The sequence below is a fragment of the Pelecanus crispus genome, chromosome 1 (assembly GCF_030463565.1).
Source record: "Pelecanus crispus isolate bPelCri1 chromosome 1, bPelCri1.pri, whole genome shotgun sequence".
Lineage (NCBI taxonomy): Eukaryota > Metazoa > Chordata > Aves > Pelecaniformes > Pelecanidae > Pelecanus > Pelecanus crispus.
This window is the reverse complement of record NC_134643.1, coordinates 14,109,430-14,132,426: the sequence shown is the minus strand read 5'-3', so window position 1 is coordinate 14,132,426 and position 22,997 is coordinate 14,109,430. Positions and strand designations below refer to the sequence as shown.

The 22,997-nt window shown below is 38.6% G+C and overlaps 1 protein-coding gene across 1 annotated transcript in view; it reads left to right on the top strand.

Annotated features, from left to right (window-relative positions):
- The window catches only part of RSBN1L (round spermatid basic protein 1 like), a 52,418-nt gene that overhangs the window by 14,115 nt on the left and 15,306 nt on the right, over positions 1-22,997 (top strand). The window contains exon 3 of the mRNA XM_075711910.1: positions 15,271-15,914. Within this exon, the coding sequence (XP_075568025.1) occupies positions 15,271-15,914 (644 nt within the window). The remainder of the gene's footprint in view (positions 1-15,270; positions 15,915-22,997) is intronic.

Below are 22,997 nucleotides of genomic sequence, written 5' to 3'. Positions count from 1 at the left end.
AAATCTTTCTGATTGGATTGGATACTGAGATTTAATACAGTGTTTTTCATTTAACTGAGATGCTATTTTCCCTGATTAGTTGATATGAGGGTTGCAAATTAAAACTTAACTATAAATGTTAATTTTTTTTTTTTGTCAACTGTGTTAGGTACTGGAGATTAAAAATATAACTATCACCACAATGTTGCTTATACAGTAGTAGTAAAGACTAGTACTTCAAAGAATAATATTGGTGATACCTACATCTTCTCTGCAGTTACTGAAGAAGGTTATCATTTTATATGTTGTGGAGATGAAAAATGAATCCATGTCACATTTTATATCTAACATTAAGTGCACAAAACTGAAGGAGTTATAATTCAGGAACTTCGTCAAATACTAAAAAATTATGTGCAACAGGCAGTCTTAATTTTGGCTAATTTCTTCATTTACTGTAATGGAATGTAATTAAGATCATGTTCTCATACTTGCTTGCACATCCACTGAATCTTAGAATTGCAGTTGAGGTTGGAAGGGACCTAGTTCAATGCCGCTGCTCAGAGAAGGGTCAACTAGAGCAGGTTGCCCAGGACTATCAGACTCTGTATCTGCAAGGGTGGAGGTTCCACAATCTCTCTGGACAACCAGTATCAGTATTTGACCACTCTAGCAGTAAAAAAGTGTTGTCTTATGTTTAAAAGGAATTTCTTTTATTTCAATTTGTAGCGTTTACCTCTTGTCCTGCATCTGGGGAAGAGTAACGCCAAGTGCTGATACATATTGGGGGCTGACTAGCTGGAAAGCAGCTTTGCTTGGGGCTCTGACAGACAACAAGCTCACTGTGAGCCAGCAGTGCAGCTTCACGGCAAAAAAAGGCCAACAGTCTCCTGGGCCGCGCTAGCGAAGAGCGTTGCCAGCAGGTTGAGGGAGGTGATCCTTCTCCTCTACTCAGCACTGCTGAGGCTGCATCTGGAGTACTGTGTCCAGTTCTGGGCTCCCCAGCACAAGAAAGATGTGGACTTACTGGAGTAAGCCCATCACATGGCCAAAGATGGTGAAAGGACAGGAGCATCTAGTAGAGCCTGTTGCAGTAGGACAAGGGGTAATGGTTTTAAACTAAAAGAGGTTATATTTAGACTAGGTATAAGGAAGAAATTTTATGATGAGGGTGGTGATACACTGGAACAGGTTGCTCGGAGAGGTGGTAGATGCCCCACCCCTGGAAACATTCCAGATCAGGTTGGACGGGGCTCTGAGCAACCTGATCTAGTTGAAGATGTCTGTGCTCATTGCAGGGGGATTGGACTACATGACCTTTAAAAGGTTCCTTCCAACCCAAACCACTCTATGATTCTGTAATTCTGTTCTGTGATCTTTCCTATGAGGAAAGGCTGAGAAAGCTGGGACTGATCAGCCTGGAGGAGAAGAGGCTCAAGAGGGATCTCATCAATGTGTACAAACACCTGATGGAAGGGAATGAAGAAGATGGAGCCAGACTCTACTCAGCAGTGATCAGTGACAAGACAGGAGGCAGTGGACACAAAGTAAAACACATGAAATCCTGTCTGAATGTAAGAAAAAACTTTCTTACTGTGAGGGTGGCTGAGTACTGGCACAGGTTACCTACAGAGGTTGTAAAACCTGACTGGACGCAGTCCTGGGCAACCTGCTCTAGGCGACTGTGCTTGAGCAGGAGGATTGGACTAAATGAGCAAGAAGTCCCTTCCAACCTCAGTGCTTCTGTGAGTCTGGCTACATCTTTACACACCTCTCATCAGATGTTTGTACACAGTGATAAAATTCCTTTCCCACTCCCCACTTTCTTTTCTCCATGCTGAACAGTTTGCTGCTCTCAGCCTCCCCTTGTGTGAGTGATGCTCTGCTCCCTTAAATAATTTTCAGGGCCCTTTGCTGGACTTGCTCCAGTGTGCCCGGGACTGGCAAGCCCAGAGCTGGACACTGTACTCCAGATGTGTCTCACCAGTGATGAGCAGAGGGGAAGGATCGCCTCCCCCAACCTGCTGGCAGTGCTCTTCCTAATCCTGTCGCAGAGGCTGCTGGCCTGCTTTGCCACAAAGGCACACCGATGGCTGATGGTCAACCTGTATCCCACCAGGACCCCCAAGTCCTCCTCTGCCAGGCTGCTGTCCAGCCAGCTGGTCCTCAGCCTGCGCTGCTGCGCGGGGTTGTTCCTCCCAGGTGCAGGGCTTTGCACACCCCAGTGTTAACTTCATGAGCCTTCTGCTGGCCCATTTCTACAGCCTCTCAAGGTCCCTCTCACTGGCCGCGCAACCCTCTGGTGCATCAGCCACTCCTTCCAGTTTTGTATCACCTGCAAACTTGTGGAGGGCGTGCTCTGTCCCATGATGCCAGCCATTAATGAAGATGTTGAATGGTATTGGTGAAAGGTATCAGTGCGTGGGTTACTCCCGTAGTGACCGTCCTCTGGCTGGACTTTGTGCTGCTGATCACAATCCTTTGAGCACAGCAGTTAAGTCCGCTCTTGATCCACCTCACTCTTCACTTATCTAGGTCGTGCTGCATCAGTTTTTCTGTGAGGATGTTGCTTATTTAAGTAGACCAAATATTTTTTTTATCTGTTCTTTTCAGACTCTGCTTTTGAAGTTAGGAACACATTCCTGGTATATTTTTCTGTTATGTTGTCTGCTGTAGGATTTAATTTACAAAGAAAAAACTGAAACCCCCAAAACAAAACATTGTCTTCAGAATGTTTATACGAGGTCAGAGGCACAGACCCTGTAATTACTGCATTATGTATTATACTCTGTGCACAGCTCCAAGTAACTGTATTAGCAATTATGACAGCTTAAAGCCTATGTTGATCAGATCTCAAGGTATCAGCTTAGACCATGAGGAATATGTAAGCTGGTGACTTCCTGTGAAAAGAACAGATGTGGCTTGTCTTTGAGCGTGAAAGGAAGTTGGTGGTTGAGATACTGGGCAACACTTAACTGCCTCAACAGTGAGGTTCTTCAGGTTTTGTTTGCATACCAGGCTTTTTTTACCCTGTGTCCTATTTCTATTGTCATTCAGCACAAGGTGGAAGCTGCAAAGACAGCAAGTCTTGTTACACAGATCTAATAAATGATACCTAATGGGGATATTGAGCTTGAAATGGTGCTTTATTTTCAACTTAATATGAAAAAGCATAGGCACAGGGGCTGTGTTAGAACACCTCTGCTGTTCTGAGCTAGCTGTGTAGCAGGATAGGGTATTCTCACGGAGAACAGTGCTACAAGTGCATTAGGTGCCTTATCCCTATTTCATAGATCCGATATCCCTATTTTATAGATCTGATGTTATCAGTCAAGTATCCTGTTTTAGGTTTTCTTTAAGACGTTGGCAAGAAGTGTTTTGTATAGGCTATGTTTGGTTTGCCAGTATCCTGCAAAATTGACTCCTATTTAGGGAAAGAAGGGAGTGTGTCAGGAGAGCAGTTATTTAGAGCAGACAGATCCTCTCCACTGGTTTTGTATCCTGTTCAGCAGCTCTGGATGTCTTCTGTGCACCTCCAAAATCTGGCTGGAAGCGCTTGTATGTGCTGTGAAGTTTGTATAACGTTTCCTGATTCCTTCTGCTGACCTAGCTTTACATCCTGGAAGCGGAGGGCAAGAGGGCAAAGGCAAAAATGCTTTAAGATGCAACTTCCTGTATGTATCAGTGGTCAGTGCCTCTGTGACCTTCTCAAACATTATGAACTTTTCATCTAAGGATATCTTCTTCCTGTGGAACAAAAGTTGAGCTCCAAGCCCTTTTATTCTGAGCTCAGAATTCACGGTGTGGGCTTAGGAACAAAGGTTTGGAACTAGTCTGCTTTCCTTTTCTTTGGGTTTTTGGTTTTGTGGTTGGTTTGTGTGTGTGTGCTGGTCTCTATAGACAGCTTCTTTCCTTCTAGACATTAGATCTGTATCTTCTTGTAAAATGTTACTCTGACCATCTGCTGAATGCTTTTCTTCTTACATTGAGAAAATGGTTAGTGTTTTGGTTTTTGCCTTTTTTGTTTTTTCTTCTGCTTGTGACTTACTTTGATTGAGGGGACAGAGGTAATAGCCTACCTGAGTTCAGATAGTTAAACTAGCTATCCAAGGTAAAGGTGGCTAGTTATAGAAGAAGAGGTCAGTACTGAGGGACTGATGCCTTTTGAGGGAGAGTTGGTGCATAAGCCTGATTTTGGTGCTTTGAACTGAATGTGGAAGAGTTTCCTTACATTGGGAAGCTTAGGGGATGTAAGCTGTTCATCTGCCTAAACTTGGGTTGCCATTCTTTTGAAAGCAATGATAGAGCTTGCCTGTGTTGGAGAAGGGCAACTCTTAAGAAGGGTATTTTTACAGTTCCTGAGGCTGCTAAAGGAAATATGTTTGTCTCTTTCAGAGAGCCTGATGGCTTTTCTTACGCATCTAGAATGAAAAGGTTTCTTGTCATCATTTTGCGCTGGCAGATGTATTCTCTGTAGAGTAAGGCTATATAATTGCCCTTTTTTCTCTCAGTCTGTTATGTGTAAGGAAGAGTTCAGTTCTTGGAAAAAAGCTTCTTGGCATGTGCATATTGTCAAAAATTCAGGAAGTACAAGTGATTTAAACTTGGTTTTCAAAGAATCTGCATAATGGAAAAGTTACCTTTTAGAAACTGAAAGTTTTATAAAAAAAAAAAATTCGCACCAATGTGACATGGCTGAGGGTTACTGGAGGTCCTGCGAAAAGAGAAAGGATTAATAGGCTTATTTGTAAACAGTCCCATTTGTGTTTTCCCTTTAAAAAAAAAAGTCCTATTTTTCTCATTATTTATATCAGAGCACAGCAATTTCTAAAAATGCAGTAGGAAGAATTCTTAGTGTGTGTTTCTGCAGGATTAAATGCCTTGGTTTATGGAATGCCATGATGCAGGGAAGAAGGGAGAATGAACATCTTTATCGTGCTGATACGAACATCTGTTAAGTACAAATGGTTTTCTAAAGCTTTTTATTATTATTATGGGAGGATGACATTTAATTACACATTCTTATGAACATTTTAAATGTTGTATAGGTGGGTTTTGCACAGACGTAATTATAAAATCTGTATATTTAAGATGAGACCTGCCTCTGAGTCATACTGCATGCTTTTTCCCATCCACTATATTTTGTCTTTGTGTGTTTTTAGGGAAAATGTTGAAGGATTTGTATGCAATGCGCTTTAGTTGGTGGGACATTGAGGGGATGGGAAAGACTGAGGTAAGAGTACAGGGCACACAACCCACCACACTGATTTGCCTGTAATACTGATTCTGCTTTACAGTCCTTATGCACCAAGTTATCAACTTTTACCAATAAAATATATGAGTATAGGGTGAAACACAGATGTAAAATACAGGTAGGATATGTGTGATGAGATCGCTGAGAGCAGAGCTCTTCTAAGTTCCAGTGGGCCTCAAACATTTTTCAGAAAGAATGCATTAAATCGTTTGCTCACCTTTTGTGTAGCTGGTGGATGACAGTTTTCCAAGTTTTCTGGAGATGTTTTTGCTGCTGCTTGCTCTTGGTTCCTTCCCATCCCTTTACATGACTGATTCATTTCTACCCCTAAACTTGCTGCTGCCTCCATTACTCCTTCTGTTCAGCTAGTGCATTCAGTTGGCTACACAAATCTTTGAGAACCTGAAAGGAACCAACAGTGCTGGACTCGAGTCTGCTGATGTCCAGGCAGGGCAAGACACTGTCAGCGCATGCTGCTTGGGATGGAGCAGGTGGCAGGGGAGGGAGAGCTGTACTGTTACAGCTTTGAAGTGTGTCTCGCTGGAGGTGGGGATCTGGAGCTTGAAACAAGAACTTCTGGTGCATCAATGAAAAGTAAAAGTCAAGTCTTTCTACCACTGTCTGCAGAATCTATGGTTTCCATACCTTTTTTTTTTTTTTTTTTTTTGGTTGGAATTGATCTGAAATACTGGTCTGAAGGCTGTGGGTACAAATTATGATAGGCTGTGTGTAGCATATGTACATGTATTATTTGGAACTACTTTTTACGGTGAAGACTGTGGAAGTAATTGAATTCCTTGTCTTTGAAAGAAAGTAATTAAAAAAACCTACTGAGACAGTCCTTCAGAGAGAATTGCAATGCTGTCACATTTATAGGAGCTCTTCCTTTGAGAACAGTGTTTCTAAAATGTCTTTGGGTAAGTTGCTAGGCTGGGTGTACACAAAATATTTTTCTTTCGCCCTGTGATTGCATTGTATATGTGAAGTGGGTTTCGGTTCTTGTTTCCATGCCACAGATTAATTAAAATACTGTGATGGTCAGTTCAGAAAAGTGGTCTGGTTCTGTGTGGGTAACTCTACTGTAGTTAAAGTTCTTCCACAGCAGGGTGAAAAACGCTGGTAGCTGAGTGTGTTTGCTGCCTTTGGTGCTTGAAGTGGAAGGCTTCATTGAATTAAGATGATGACATCAGCATTTTTTCACCACACAGTGTGCTTTAAGATCCAGGCACGTGGAACTGCACAGAAATTCTGTCCTGCATGATTCCTCTTACAGACTCATATACAGACCTATAATTTTGAACACAAATCTTCTGTTACACATTCCCTCTCCACAAGTTTCCGTTCTTGCTTTCGGTCTAGGTGGGATTTCTGTTATGGTTTTTATATTGGATGTTGATTTGTTTGGAGACTAGAGATTTGGAAGTACACTTTCTAAAATACTTTTATAAAGTACAGGAAATAGTTAATCTATAATGTTATGTGTGTGTATATATATATATTTAATGTGGTAACTCAGGTGACCAGACTATAGAGATTGTTTGCAGACTTTGTATTTTCATCCTCTTTGTTGTAGGAGAATTAACTGAAAATATTCTAGAGCTTTTTTTTTTTTTTATCACTTTATAAATCTGTGCTTATCTCACAACACCCTATTGAAGCTTTCATGGTAAGTGCAGTTGTTGGAAAGGGTATAGGAGGAAGCAGGTTAGGATCTGTGTGGCTCTGATGGGTAAGAGCCAGTTACCTTAATGAGCTAAACATAGTAGAAGTCAATGTATATCCTTGTAGAAACTTTTATCACATCCTGCGTTTGTATGCCTTTAAGTGTCACTTTCTGAAGACCTTGAATAGCTGTTCTCAAGGTGCTTCTGACTATTCAACTTCCAGGAGGGCTGAGGCAACATAAAACAGGATTATTTGATGTATTTTAGGCTTGACTCTTCTGATGTCTAATATTCAAGCTTTCAAGCCTACACATAGAACAAGATAGCTGTCAGTTCTCAGTTGTACTGCTGCTGTTTGGTTTGTTTCCTGGGCTGTGTACTGAGACACCTTGAAGTTATGTTTGTTTTCAGCGCATGGTCTATTAGCTTTTCAGCTTGCTGGCAGTTAATCTTGCTCGTTCTCCTTATCTGTGGAATGACTGTGCATTTCTGTTCAGAATTCCATGTGCCTGTCTTAACTCTATTTTAACTCTATTAGGTAGTCAGTTGTTCTAATCCTTTTGAACTATTTTGTAATATGTTTTTCATTAACTCGTCAAATTATTACATAAAATTATATTTATTGAAAATATATAAAAATAAACTTATAATACATGATGATATGTTAAAATTGAATTATGAAATTCTGTCACTTATTCTAACTATCTGGCTGGTATGAACTTGAGGGTTTTTTAGGATCCAAAAGGCTTCTCATGTTTTTTCTTGTGCTGGATGGCTTTTTTAAAAAAAAAAAAAAAAAAAAAAAAAATTGGGTGTTTTTTTTTTTTTTTTTTTTTTTTTGCTACTGTAAGTGGCAATGCCTCTGAGAACACTTGTACTCTCTATGACTACATATTTTATTTATTTACTGGTTGGTGACTGGCGTCTTGGCTGCTCCTGTTCTAAGATGTTTCTCAGTTGTTTGTGGTTATGAACTTTAAACTCATGGGAAGCTCCAGGGGGACGCTTCTGTGGTTTGAACTGGGATCTCTGTGTTGACTATTTGAAGACTCAGCCTGAAGAGCTTTAGCAGAGCTAAGTCATCATAAATTTCTAATATGTCAGTAGCTTTAGTTTGAATTGCAGTGAGAATGCTAAAAAATGCTTGAGTCGTGTGTCTGGCCATGTGGGACTCTGGGAAGAAAGTGAAGATCGTTAGTTGGAGGTTACTTCTTACCTGTCCCCTTACTGGAGAGTACTAGGCAGAACGCCTCGTTGTATTGCAGTAGGAGATAGTTGGTACAGGACCAAGCCAAAGACTTAAACAATGTTTTGCAGCTGATGACAGGAATAGCCAGGGTGTTCTCTCACTGCAGAACGAGTAGTATACCTGCAGCTGGTTGATATTGCTGTGACTTTTTGTGTGCCACAGAACGAGGAGTAAGATGCTGTGTTCCAATCCTGCTATTCAGTTGAAAAATCTAGGAAATGTGGTCTCTGTTTAAGCTCCTCTGCATTGATGTTCTTTCCTTTGTGCTCCAAACCCCCACCAAGCGCTCCTCAGCTTTGTTAAATTTTGGTGACTGAGTTCTCCTAAAGTGGGGAAGTGAAAACTGACTTTAATTACTGGCTGCAGTTCAGATGTTTGTCCCTTCCTGATACTAGCTGTCAGCTAGAAAACTGTGGGAAAAGAACAATTTAGCATTGTTACTAATTTTTTTTTTTTAAACTTTTAATGTTCCCCCCCTAATAATTTTGAGGGCTGTGACCTCAAAGTTGAGAAACTCTGCTCTAGTTGAAACAACTGAATGAAGTAAAAGCTTTGTGGCCCCTGCTTATGTAAAATTTCAGATCAAATGATCTCACGGACAAAACACAACATAAAATAAACTTCAGGTAATTTCTGAGTTTTCTTCTTATAAAAGTTCGTGCTTGGGAGGAATCTGTAGTTACCAGAGTTCAAGCTGTCTAGCATCAATTTAAATTACAAGTGTGTATCATCTAGTAATAACAGAGCATTGGCTTATTTGCATAAAATTCATACAGTTCTGAATCTCAGTCCTTAGTAATAGGTCCTGTGTTATGAGTGACAGGGCTATTGTAGCACCACAAGACATAAATTTACTGAGTTACCTGGAAAGATCTGCCTATCATGTAGATGTATGCAGTGGCAGAAGTATTTGTGGTATGTAAGGCCTGACTTGCCTAAAAGATGGTTAGAAGTTGTTTAGAGGTAGTGCTGTTATTGCTGAGTATGTGAGAATGAACACAGATTTCTGTTCTTCCAATTTCTTTAAGATTACAGTGCAGGTTTTATAACTCCGTCCTTGTGGAGATATTGCTAGCCAAATAAGAGCAGAAGCAAAATTAAAATTTTGCTGCTGTTTGGTCTTTTACACTCCAGTGAAGTGTGAGCTCAGTCTGCTTTTTAACATCAGATCACGGTTCCTGTAACCATCTATGGATGCTGAGGGTTTTTCTCCCACCCTCCACCCCTGTTATTCCTTGTTCTCGGAGTCCCAAAACGGTTCTCCGACTCGCCTTAACTGAAAGACTTTTTTAATAAAAGTGAAAATTCTTACTTCTGTCTCATGCTTCTGAATCATGCAGTGGAAGAAGTTTTTTGTTTTGTTTATACGTGCTTCAGTAGCTGTGCTCATCTGAATGCATCTCAGAACACCTAGAGACAGAAGATGCCATGCACTTCAAAATGGCTACTGTCTTGGTTGAAACTAGATTCCAGCAGTATGTGTATGTGTGTACGTACCTTTATCGTGATTGCTGGTGAAGACTCTGAAACACCTGTCTGGAAAGTTTTGGGTTGTGAGTGTGTGCCTCAGTAGTAACTACTTGAGAGGTGAAATAAGTTAGCTTGCATCAAGCACTGCACTGCTGCTGCCAAATCTTGCTTAAAACAAAGCTAGTTTGGATATCTCAGTCTTACAGTGTATGGATCTTTAGCCTTGTGGATTGCTTGCTTATGTTTTCAGTAAATTCTGTATGTCTGCTCTGAGGCAACTTGATTACTGCCCTAGGGAGGCATTGAAGGCAGCTCTTCTTTTTTGGTGTCCGTTAAGCAAGTGTCAAAGCAGTGTTAATGGTTTTGGAAGAAGCAGCACATTTTGCTTTAAAGTGTTTTGATATATGCAGCAGAGGAGTGACTGAATGTGTGTGTTTCTGCTCCTCTCTACAGCTAATGCAAAAGAAGAGTAAGATGAAAGTACTTTATTGGGCACTGCTGATAGCAATCCTGGTATTTCGGCAAACTAATTCCTTTTGCTGTTGAAGTCTTCACAACTTCTGAGCAGCTTTAAACACCTACTTTGGAGTAGATCTTTGAAATTCAGCAGAGCAGAAGCCTTAGGCTAGAAATGTGCTGTCTCCTCCTCCTGTGAAATTCTATTCAAGCTTTGCTGAGAAATACTAGTTTTAGAAATCAGTTTTCCATTTTGTGTTTGTATTCCTCAGGAAAACCTTGGCTGTATGCTAAAATGATTGAACACAAATATTCTAAAGTTTGGCATATGTTGATGTCAAAGCAGTGTTGGGAACAGGCACTGTACAGTGAGTGAGTGAGTGCTGCTGTAATAAAAGGACAGACAGAAGAAATTGTAGTCTGATCCATATTACAGTTAAATGTACTAGAATGTTACCTTTAAAAAGGCAAGCTGAGAAATTGTGTAAATTTAATGTTAAATTTAAAAATTCAAGCTTTTGGGTTGGGAAACTTTCTATTTAGGTTTGCTAGGAACTTGGTCCTGTCTTGTATATGTGCTAAGGTAGTATTGTGTATGTGTACAGGATTTTTTTAACCTTTAAAAATTCAGCCTTGTTCAGTGCTCCGGGTGGACAGATGAAGGTGTGGTGGGCCGTGTAGCTAAACAGTCAAGTGGTTTGCTGCCACTGGTGAGGGGTGGGTTCTGCTACTCCTCATTGCCTGCTATTGGTGGTCTCCATGCTCTAGTTCCTGTCTGACAATGCTGTGAACCAGTTCTGTTCACTAATCTGGCAGCAAAGTGAGTAGTTTTCTGCTGAGCCATTAAGTTAAGTCATTTTACTGTGCAATCAGATGAGCATCAGTCAGTACCAGGAATGGTGCAGGACTGTGTGCCAGGAGCAGTGGCAGAGGAGAGTGGGGGGTTGGACTCTACCCATCTGTGGCAATGACATCTTAGATTGCTGAGCTGTATTATATATCCACATTTGAAGGCCAAACAAATAATTATGAATTTGACATTTTTCCAGTCTTTCAGTATTCAATTTAACATTATAATATAAATATAATTTTCTCTATGATATACAGTGTCCAAAGTATCTAAAAATATTTTTTCCTAAGTATGTCATTTGCTGCCAGTGTGAAAATGAAGTAGACTTCTTGACAGAATTTGTGTTGTATGCAGTAGCATAAGCTTGTGCAATTTGTTGTTTTGAGCCTTTTTGAAATTCAATTTCAATTTCAAATTTTTGAAGTCATCTTTCAATTTCTGCTTGAAGTGCTTTTAGAGAACTAAGTTTTACTCTTGTTGGTATGTAATTTATTTAATAATAATATGTAATTATTTTAATTACCAGTCTTTAATTCTGGTAATGTTTTGAAAAAATTCCATTTGGAATCCCCTTTCTCTTCTGGCTTCTGTGGTTTAAGGCTTTTTTCATCTCCAGTAGCATCAGTAGCTCTGAGTCTTGAAGAAGGGATTCATATTTTGTCTCCCAAGGATAGAGACTCCCCATTGTGATTTGTTTGTTTTTTTTTTTCTCTCTCTCTCTCTCTTCCCAGTTGCAAGTAGCAGTTCAGGGGTCTCTGCTACTTCCCATGGTAGATCTTTTGCTGTTTTTTTTTTTTTTTTTTGTTATACTGCCTTTTGTTCCTTCAGTGATTGTTGTTCTCTTGGTTTCCAGGTGTTTCAGAATTAAAAATAGCCTTAGTTCTACCCTTTTTGGTACACTTTGCTAGTGGATATTTATTTGGCTCCAAATTGTGCGCACCATTTTTGCAACTTCTCAAAGTGAGAATCGTGTACTGATGAACTTGAACACTTGATATATGTGTAAATGGCATAACCCTTGAGGTCTGTGATCAAAAGTAAAACCAGTCTATACTACTAAAATACTTGTATTTAAAGCCAAACAGAAAATTTCTTTTCAAGCTGGAAGGAGGACTGTGTTGGATACCACAAAAAGAATTATTTTTATCCTGTGGTTAATAGCTCCCCCCCGCCGTCTTCTGAAGGTTTCATGGAGATGATGTGAAAACAAACACAGAGAATGATTGATGTTCTTCACTTTAAAAACCTAGTGTAATTCCTCTTAAGGTTTTGAGTACTTCTGTAGATGTGTATACCAAGCTAACTAAAACATATTTTTACAACTGATTTTGAGTGCAGATCTTTTTGGATGTGTTTTATGTGAACTTTGCATAATTTGACACTGTCAAATTTAAATTTATATTTTTACATTTACATTCTGTCTATCTGTTTTTCATTGTGTATGTTACATTGGGGTTGTTTTTGTTGTTTCTGTCTTACAAGCACCACTGCTTTTGAGACCATGGCTTTGCTCTTTCAAGTACTGTTTACTGAAGATTAGGTTTGTAACCTTAAAAGTGGGTGGTTTGGGTTTTTTTTTTTGACATAGCTGCCTCTGTGAAATACATTAAATTTAAGTGATGGATTAAAAAACCAGCCACAACGTATTACAGGAGGAGTTGAATGAAATTGATAGTCAGTAATACTTCTTGGAAGATATGATCAAAGGCAGGGAATGGGACAGATTGAAAGAGGAAATCAGATAATCTTCTTTCTCATTCTGTAGAAACGGAAGTCAACAAATTTTGAGTGAGTTTTGGACAGATACAGATTTATACCAGTCTTTTATGCAAGTACTTTACATTTCAGCTAGTAATAATGGAATGTAATTTAATAGCTGGACGTTCAGCAAGGACATACAGATGCTGATCTTCAGTCATCTTATGGTTTTCTTTGGTGATTATGGACATGCTAAAGTATGAGAAAGCAATATGGCTCTTGCCATAGCAAATAGCTTCTTGCTTTAAACTTAAAGTTGTTGTATTTTGTGGCCATATTACTGCCGATTGTACCCCAATGAATATAAATTTCCATCCTTTCCCTGCTGTGCATGAAGTCCCAGATCTGAGTGACTAGTCCCTACAAAAATCTGAACTCCATTTAAGAACAAGTGAAGTGGACTGACAGGTAATCCCTGCTTCACCTTGCTGCAGCATTCAGTGCTATAATTCCATATTTTCTATATTCAAACTAATATAATACCTGGAAATGTTTGAGAACTTTATGCTATCTGTCAGTATAGCAACAAATTTTTATGTTTAGAGAGAAACAATTTTAAAATGGTAAGCTAAAGCATTTTTAAAAGTTTGAAATACCTGTAGACTCTTGGATGCTCTTTAGTTGTGTATTCCTGCAGTCAGGAGGAGGGAAAAAATTACCTTTTCTGTAGTCTGTATTTTGAGGTTTGGATTGAGCCTGTAATATGAAACTTCCCACTGTTATAAACCATTTCTTTGTTTTTACTTTCCCCTGAATGGAACTGGTGTCGTAATAACACTATTACAGTACCCCAGAATGTAAGCAGCAGGTGATTTTTGTCAGGTCATGACACTTCACTCAAGTACCCTGGCACCCTCAGTGCACTACTTTCAGGACTTCTCTAAGGTTGAGGTAGTTGGTTGTATGTGTGTTGTGGCTCTTTCTGGTCTTGCCATGCTCGCTAGATTTAAAGGCTCTTGTGGCAGAAGGAAGATGTTAACAGAGAAGCGGTGAATATTGCATCCACCAGCTGAAGTAGTTCGGTCGCAGAGGCCCACGCTGGTTTTGCATTAAATTTAGCCTAATGAAAGGACAGATTTTCATGAGCATACTGTGCCTTTTGGCAGTTGAACTTGGTTAGTTAAAAGTGAAATTGTGCTCATATTCCTTGCAAAATGTGCTATGTTAAATCTGATTTAGAGCAAAGGGAGTCTTTGTAGCTCTTAACTGTGTGGATTAGGTTAAGAAATCCTAGAGCCCACTTCCTTGTTTGGGCTAAGTAAGAAATGAGTGACCTCAGGGCACTTCTTCCCCCCACAAGATGAGAAAATAGAAGCTAGAGAGATAACTAGCTCACCTGCCTCCACTTCAGAAATCCCAGAAGTATGTAGCTGCTGTCACAAGCCTGAAGAGGCTCAGAGGCAAGTGTCTTGATTGTTCTCCTTTCCAGTATCTGTACATTTCATATCAAAACCTCTGAATTATCAGCAAGTTTGTGTGATCCCATGCACCAACAGTAGTGATTTTTTTTTTTTTAAAGGACTCTTGTGAATTGAGCTGAGGATTGCAAGCTGAAAATAGTCTACTACAGTATAGTAGTAGAGACTGGCTAACTTTTGTGAATTTGAGATTACTTAGAAATTGTGTATTTCATTGCAAGACTAAACTTCTGTGTCTGAGCCTGCTGATCTTGAATTGCTTGTTGTAAATATAATTTTGCACTGTAACATGTCCAGTAATTTGATTTATCAAATTATGAAATTATTTCAACTTCTAGACTTTAGGGCAGTGTGGTGACAGAAGTTTGTTTGGGTTTTTTTTGGCTACTGCATTTATTACTGGCAAAAAACCCCACAAAACACTTGAAGAAAAACACTTTAAAACAAGGGAGAATGTTTGCCTTGTGAATCACTTGAACACATTATCTCTAGATGAGTACTTCTGGCTTTAGGTCATTACAGTTTGTTTTCAGTTCAGCTTGCAACTTGAAGCTAGTTTCTGTTTTGTGCGGTTTTGGTGGGGTTTTTTGCTTAGTTGATTTTTGTTTGGTTTGTTAAATTTTTTTTTTTTTTTTTTTTTTAAGGAGTATAGGGTCAGTTTTTAGATGTTTCCACATGTATTTCAACAGAGTTTATTTAGTTTTGGAAGAATGACCATGTAAAGCCATCTGACGACGTAGGTTCTGTCAGTGGCATCTTGTGAACAGCTTGCTGATGATGATTGATATTCATTGACCGTTTGTAAATCCCTTGTTTAGCAACATTTTTTGACAGCTGTCATATGACGTCTCTGAACTTTCTGGTATAGTAATAGCTGATAACCAGCTAAAGGGTATAATTAAGGATTGTGACTCACAATGAAAGCAGCTTGGGAAACTTGGGTTTTTTTTCTGTGATTTCCTCCCCTTTCCCCCCCAGCTTATTTGTCAGTCATAATGTGAACGTGACAGGTGTCTCTTACTACTCATTTTCAGTAAGGTACACATTGTGACACTCGGTATTGGTGTCTCGTCTTTGTGTACCATGGTCAGGGTTTTGGTAACTTCAAAACCTGATCTTTAAATACATATTTTGTATATGAAGACACTCAAGAGATCTTTTTTTCCTCTCAACAGGTGGGAAGGAGAAACCAAAAACCAATGCAGAAGAGCTACAGATCAAAAAAGTTAAGAAGAAAAAGAAAAAGAAACATAAAGAGAACGAGAAGAGGAAGCGTCCAAAAATGTACAGCAAATCCATTCAGACCATCTGCTCAGGATTGGTTTCTGATATTGAGGATCAGGAAGCCAAAGGCATCATAGATGATCATCTTAAGGATTTCAATGGGAAAAATATGGATCCCAAGAAGGACTGTGAGTCCAAGATACCAGAGAACAGTGAGTTTCCATTTGTCTCGTTAAAGGAGCCACGGGTTCAAAATAAACTCAAAAGGTTGGACACATTGGAGTTCAAACAGCTGATTCATATTGAGCACCAGCCTAACGGAGGTGCATCAGTTATCCATGCCTACAGTAATGAACTCTCCCACTTATCTCCTGTGGAGATGGAGAGATTTGCAGAAGAGTTTGTGGGTCTGGTTTTTAGTGAAAATGAAAACTGTGCAGCTTACTATGTAATGGGTATTGTTCATGGGGCAGCTACTTATTTACCTGACTTTTTAGACTACTTTTCGTTTAATTTTCCCAATTCACCAGTGAAAATGGAGATTTTGGGAAAGAAAGATATAGAGACAACGACTATGTCAAATTTTCATGCTCAGGTAAGAGGTTATACATTTTACTTTCTAAAGTCATATAACGGTTTCAAACAACTGTGAATGGGCTTTTTTAGAATACAGTTACTATTAGCTGTGCTGTGTGGATGACGCAGAAGACTAGAAAGAAGGGCATTCTGCAAGTAATAAGTTAGTTCTGCAATATTAAAGATAAGGAGCCTATTAACTGAGATGTAAGATTGGATTTTATGGGGGAGGGGAGGTGTTTGCATGCATGTGTGTGTGTAGGTTTCTTTGGATTTGTTTCTGTAGCTGAAGCTTAACCGTGAGTTTTGGAGGGTTAAAATTATTTAGCCGCGGCTGTCTGGGTGTCTGAACTGTAGTTTATCTGTATGAACTTCTTCATAAAACTGAAATGCTTTAATACATTAGAATAATGTTATACATAAAACCTGTGTAGGGCACAGTTAATTAGTTGCATTTGTAGTTTGAGGCTTCTAAATCCATCCTTAAAGGAGAACTTAATGGTGGCTACTAATTTGATCTTTACCCCTTTGTGTTTCCCCCCAGCTAGTTGTATTCTCTTGAAAGCTGTTAAAGTTACGTGGCAAAATGGCAAGCAGCTTTTGAACACCCTGGAGAAATGACTGCATACTTTCTTAAGAACAGCTACTGATTAAGCATCACCTCTGCTATTTATTAACTTGCTGTAGAAGATACATTACTGTTGCATATAAATTATTTATATTTCGGGTGTTTTAAGTTTGGGGAGTGGGGGGGAAATTCTAACTTTCTTAGACTGCCACCTTGGTGATGAGGGTATTATGGAAAGCCCATACAGATATTCCAAAATCATTTATGAAGAAACTCAGTCCTGTTTTTCATTATATCAACTTTAGCTCACAATTGCTTGTTTAACTCCCCGTTTGTGAATTTAGATGTTGTGTGGAGCACCTTTAAACTGGTTTAGTCTTCAGTTTTTAGACAATTACGAAGAGTTCAAGTGTAAGTTGTACTGTCATCTTTTTGATTAAAAACATGATTTTTTTTTCTTCAGCTACATAAACATTTGCATTGAACACTATTGCATTTATTGACAAATTTCAGGTGTGTGTTATCCACAAGGATATGCAGAACTGAAATGTTGCTGCAAGGGAGCATTTGCAGTGCTGGTTAAGAAAATATCCACTGCCATGGAATATGAAAAGTCTGTGAAATATATTTACTCCCCCCCGCCCCCCCAGTATGTAAATTGAATCATTACTTTAATAGTAAAAATCACAGAACATATTATGGGCAGTTACCCAGAGCTGCTCTTGGGTCATTTTATATAAAAAAAGCTGGATCTGCCCTTTTAAGCATGTTCTTTAAGTCCAACGTGTTGTTTTGGGCAGCATTAATACAAGCATAGCCTAGTGCTAATATCTGCCCTAAAGAAATACTTAAAAAAAAGCCCAAATTTTATTTTTTGAACTATAATGGAATTATTTTACGGAAAGGATGGATTAACTTGGTATTACAATGGTATCATCAACATGGGTAGTTAAATCAGTCCTGTGGTTGTGGGGGTTGAGATGAGAAAAATTTCCCATTTTTCTGTAAGTGAAGGAGGAACAGAGAGAGAATGTAGTAGATGAAAGAAGCCAAACTATTATTATAGTATTCAACTGGTCAGCTTCATAGGCTGTCTGCTGTATTTTACTTGGCTGGAGGTTTAGTTCTGGTATCTTCCTTTGTTTTCCTTCAGTTTTTCAGTCAGTTTTTGTAGCATTTTATCATTTGTCAGAGTTTGGTTGCTTGACAGAAGATGTTTGGCTCCTTGTATTTTTGCTAACATAAAGGGTGTAGTGTTTACAGATAACGTATACAGGCGTATACCAGACTTACTCATATTGTTTTCGATAGCATTGCTGTTTCCTGGAATATTTAAGTCAGTATCTTGGTTGCCTAGCTATTGATTCTATTTTTCTGTATTATTTAATTTTTTTTGTCTTATTCTGGCTGCTTATTTTGTCTTACTCAGGTGATCTGCTACAGCTGAAAGGTTTTGTTAGCTCAGTATTCTCCCTTCTGACTGGGGCCAGCATCAAAGATGTCTAGGAAGGAGCATGAGAGTCTAGTAGTCATAGTGATACCATGTCAGAGTGCTCATCCTCTAGGGATATGACAGGACCTTTTTGAATCTGAGACTTGTGAATTTTGTGGTTTTAACCTTGAGCTGTATTTTTGGGGGTGTGTGTAAATTTCCCATTCATTAGTATCAGTTAGCTCTCTCTTTCAGTTTTCTGCCTCTACCTTCCCTTGTAAAAGGTACTAAATGGTTGCATAACTTGTTACGTTTTGTGCAGATTGATAATATTCTCCTGTCTTGTTGGGTTCTCCATGAATCTTTTAAATGGATTCGAATGTGCTGTTGCAGTATATTTCATTGAAATTTTAAATGTAGTTTTCTGTTCCTACATTGCAAAAGCGCTGTGCTCCCTGTTGTCCTGAGCTGCCTGAGCAATGCCTTGCAGTTGTTGTGTAGTCTCAGTTGAGAGGTGAGTCATTTTCTGATGTCTAAGTAGGAACTTTATCAGGTCTGCTCTGAGTATCTATCTCGACCTTCTTTAGCCTTAAGAAATTGGGTATTGCTTTGCTAATTTTAACTGATGCACTGAAATGAGGGTTCTTTGGTTGTTTTAGAGAACTCATTGTAGCACATGTACTCAGTCTGACAAACGTAAGTATTTAAAAAGATCTAAAGAAGTATAAGAAAAATAATGAAAAGGAGGGATGAGCTAAACCTGAAATGGGAAGTATTAGTATTTTATCAGAGTTTTTATTTCTCAAGTTGATTCTTTCAGTACTACTCAACAATCTTCTACCTCCTGTTCTGCGGCAGATGAGTTTTTTTGGGTTTAAGTGATGCATATTTTCAAGTCACTGAGTTTGGCAGTAAGAGGCAGATTCCACAATAAATTCTGTTGGCAAGATCAAAACTGTTGGAGTCTTGTGAAGTCTACCTGGAAAATCTGCATCTCTCGAGTAATTTACTTAGTTTTCACAATTGTAGACTTGAAAATGAACTCCTCTCAGCTTCTGACACAGGTATTGTGTCAGACAGAAGTAATACAGTTTCACTTGTTAAGAGATTAGAAGCGGGCAGAAGCTTGTGAGAATAGTTACAGCAGGCACAAGAGAAAGGAGTTTATGTTGGAACTGGTTCTGTCTGATCAGAATTAGCTTTTAAATTTTGGGGGGAGAGGACTTGGGGAGTTTTTCATCACCTAGCTTGGGCCTATGTTTAAGTACTCCTTAACTCTTAATTTTTTTAGATTAGTGGAACAGCTCTGTTTCTGTGAACTGTCTGTAAGCTTGGTCAGACTGTTTCTATAATTGGGAAAAATGGAATTAGTCTGGGTATCCTTGTAGCCAGTAAGTCACTCTTTCAGGTGGTGGAAAGCCATCTGCTGAAGTATATCCCTGGGCTCCATCACTTGTGTAGATGGCAACAGCTGCATCAGTTACCTGATTGCTATGAATCTTACTTGTTAGGGTCTTATGAGGATTTCAAAGAATGGAAATATTCGGCTTTTGCCACCTACTTGCAGCTTACATCAGTTAAGCTATTTAGTGCTGTTGGAGAAAATGCCTCTAATATTTTGAACCCATTACTGTGTCCTCATGCTGGGCAAGTGTAAATTTTTATTACCTTGCTGAAACCCCAAAGTTTCGTGTTGAACCATAACAGTGCTTAGTGGATTCATTTTACTGTGCTTCAGTCTTGTCCCAGAGGCAACTTCTTAGTACAGGTGAAGTAAAATGCTGAGCAGTACCCAACAATTCCTGTGCTTCAAGACAAGATTGACCATTTTTAAGCCATATCTGACACATGCTGGTCTGATGTGTTTGCTGGAGATCTCTAAGTGATTCCATACTTCCCAAAGAAATCTGTTTGAAAAAATCTTTTTTTTTTTTTTTTTCCTTCTTGTTTGTTCTCTATATTAATCCTCCTGCCAGTCCTTTTATTCTGATCTTGAGTGGACAGGGCAGTTTATGCTTTTCTTTTAGTGTTCTATGTATTTGAAGATGGCTTAACAGCTCCTTCTTTTTCCCCTCCCCAGATTAAGTAGTTTGAGTTATTTCAGTCTACCATTACATGTTATATCCTCATCGGTCTTCTGCTCTCCCCTTCAGTTATCCGTATTTTTCTTAAAATACAGTGCTGAAAATGGACAGTGTCTGCCTGGTGGATTGTTGTCAAGGAGTATGAGAAGATTGCTTCAAGTGTCTTGCAAATTACTGCTCTTTGTTACCTATTCCTGCCTTTTTCAGAGCAGTTTGTGAACCTGCTGTAGCAGCAGCTCTTGCTAAGTGAGTCACTCATGTTTATGCAGTTAATTTTATGTATATATTTGAGTGTAGTTCTTTGCTTTTATTCAAATTGAATTATATCCTGTGTATTCAGATGCCTTCTCCAGTTTATCAAAGATCTTGTTAGTTTTGATCCTTTCCTGTAGTACGCTTGCAGCTTTGCGTTACCTGCAGGTTTCATAAGCATACATTGTGTTCAAAGGAAAGACCCTTGCTGTGTGCCACAAACTTGGTCCTTTCATATGGATAGTTACGTGAACACAGACAAATGAGAACTGCCCACTGTTTGCTGTTACTGGACCATGTTTCTGTAGCAGTTTTGAGAATGTCAAGGTGCATACTGGTCCTCTGAAAAAGCCTATCCTGTCATAGAAAGGTTAGTTTTACTTTTTTTTTTTTGACATATCCATATTTCTTAGCTTTTACTGTCTTATTTTCTAGGTGGGTGAGACAGGAGTATCTAGCTAACTGATTTTTCTGGAAATTGAAACTAGGCTAAATGGTCTCTAACTCTTCTGTGTCTTGCTTCTCTTGACACCTGTTTCTTTAACATGGTATGTTTATCCTCTTCCAGCTTGGAAGAATATGTTTTGAGTTCTCATTTATTAAAGCTTTGTTTCTTTTTAGCTTAACTGCCTTCGTGCTGTAGGGTGTTTGAGGATACTCACCATTAAACCTGTTCATTTTAGGAAAAGTCACCTGTATTTTACATGGCTCAGTGTGCAGTGAGGCAAATTGCCAGAGCCAATCTAGCACCTGTTGCTGCTACAAGAGAACGTCCTCCTTGCTTCTTTCCTCCCAGTTTTGTGTTCTTGTGCCAAGCTGTGGTGCTTTTTGAACTAGTGAGCCAGTTTGTTTTGTTAATCCAGCAGAAAACTTTAACCTACTTCTGAGTGATTGGTTTTATTACCGAGTTAGTAAATCATGTTAGTTTACTATGCCAGAGATAGCTCAAGGATGAGTGGGACTACACAGTCGGCCTCATTCCATAACGGCAGGCAGTTTGCATCTTCAGAGAAATAATTTTTGTTGGTTTTTTTCGCCAGTCTGAAGTAACGTATTCAGTGTTGCCTATGTTAACTGTGATGGACACTGGATATTCAGGTAGAGAATAACGTAAGTACTTTAGAGGAAGAAATGCAATAATAATGATAGTTCATGTTTGTGTTGTGACTTTTCAAATGAGTGGTTGTCCTTACTTCTTAAAGTTCTGGACACAGAGCTTTTCATTCCAGTTCTCTCTTAGTGCCTTTTAATATTATCTTCTCTTTGCTGTCCTCCTTGTTTAGCTCTTAAAAGTTTATCTTTTGCAGACAGGTTTTTGCTGTTTCCTCCTTTTCTAATTTGTGAAATTCTGCTTGAAAATATTTGTTCTTCTAGTATTTGAGGTGAATTGCTGAAAATATTTTTCTTTAAAGAACATCTGAAATAATTGGTTAGTGTTTCATTTTCTTACCATTAAAGATTCATACATTGTCTATTTCCATACATTGTGTTATTTTCCTGTGTTCTGGAAAGAATTCTTTATATTGGAACTGTGTGTCTCTTCAGTTGTGTTTTAGTAACTTTAAGTAGAATTTTGCTTCCAATAGAATTTGCTCCTTGCCTTTAAGCTTTTTGAATGTTTGGTTAGTTACTAGAAGGTTTTAATGATTTTTGGCAACTGCTTCCTGTTATGCAAGTTCTCCAAAGTATAGCCTCCTTTCTTTTTTTTTTTTTTTTTAATTCTGGATGATGAAAAGTTGAATTTAATCTCTGCTAAAACATATATATTGCCCTGTTCTTTTTTTAATCAAATAATCCGTAAGACTATGTGTACGAGACTTTTTTGATAGATGATGGCAGCCTATTGTCTTCCAAGCAAAAAAAAGTTTTCACTTATTGAATACCATTGAACAAACAATCAGTTCACATGGAATGACATTAGAAATCTGCAACACATGCTCGTTTGTTTTCCACTTAGAAAATAGTTACCTTTCCAGATTGCTTCCTGACGGTTTCAACCAATAAATATGAAATGATAGTTGTATGTTGCTCTTTTTGGTCACATATTCTGTATTAACAAAAACCAAACCTAAACAAAACCCTAAAGGTTTGTACTGGCAGCTTGGACAGGATCTGAGACTGAACCTTGTTAATAGATCTTCCTGAGTTACAAGAGCATAATAGCTACTTTGCTTTCACAAGATCGTTTTCCATGAAGGTATATAATTGATGCTATTCTTAAACTATTTTTTTCTTTAATTCTTTATCGACTGCTCCACTCTTTTTGTCATCAGAATTCAGAATAATAGGTCATCTTGCTTTTAAAAATGTCTGTTGATCCATCATATTATTTGAGGATTTCAGCTGCAAAGTGAAACATGTGAAATGATAAACTACAGTGGTAAAAGGACACTGGTGGAACTATACTGCAGTAAAACTCTTGGGATTTCATTTCCAGAAACTTCCAATTGGGAAATGGTATATTTGTTGAAATTAAAGCTTTAATGATAATAGATCACCTTCGAGTAATGCTAGAACTGTCAAGGCATCTTATTCTGATACCAAAACTCTGACTTTATATTTAAAAAAAAAAAAAAAAAAATTATGGGGTGTGTGTGGTTTAACAGTAAAAAGTAGCCAAGTAGATTTGCAAGTATTTTTAAACTCAGAGCAATTGTGGTGAATATTTGCTTGGTGAAATTTTGATGCTTCAGTATTGGTTCCCATTTGGAACTGAAAATACATGTAAGCATTTAAGGATTTGAAAAGAGTTGGCAAGGAACAGAA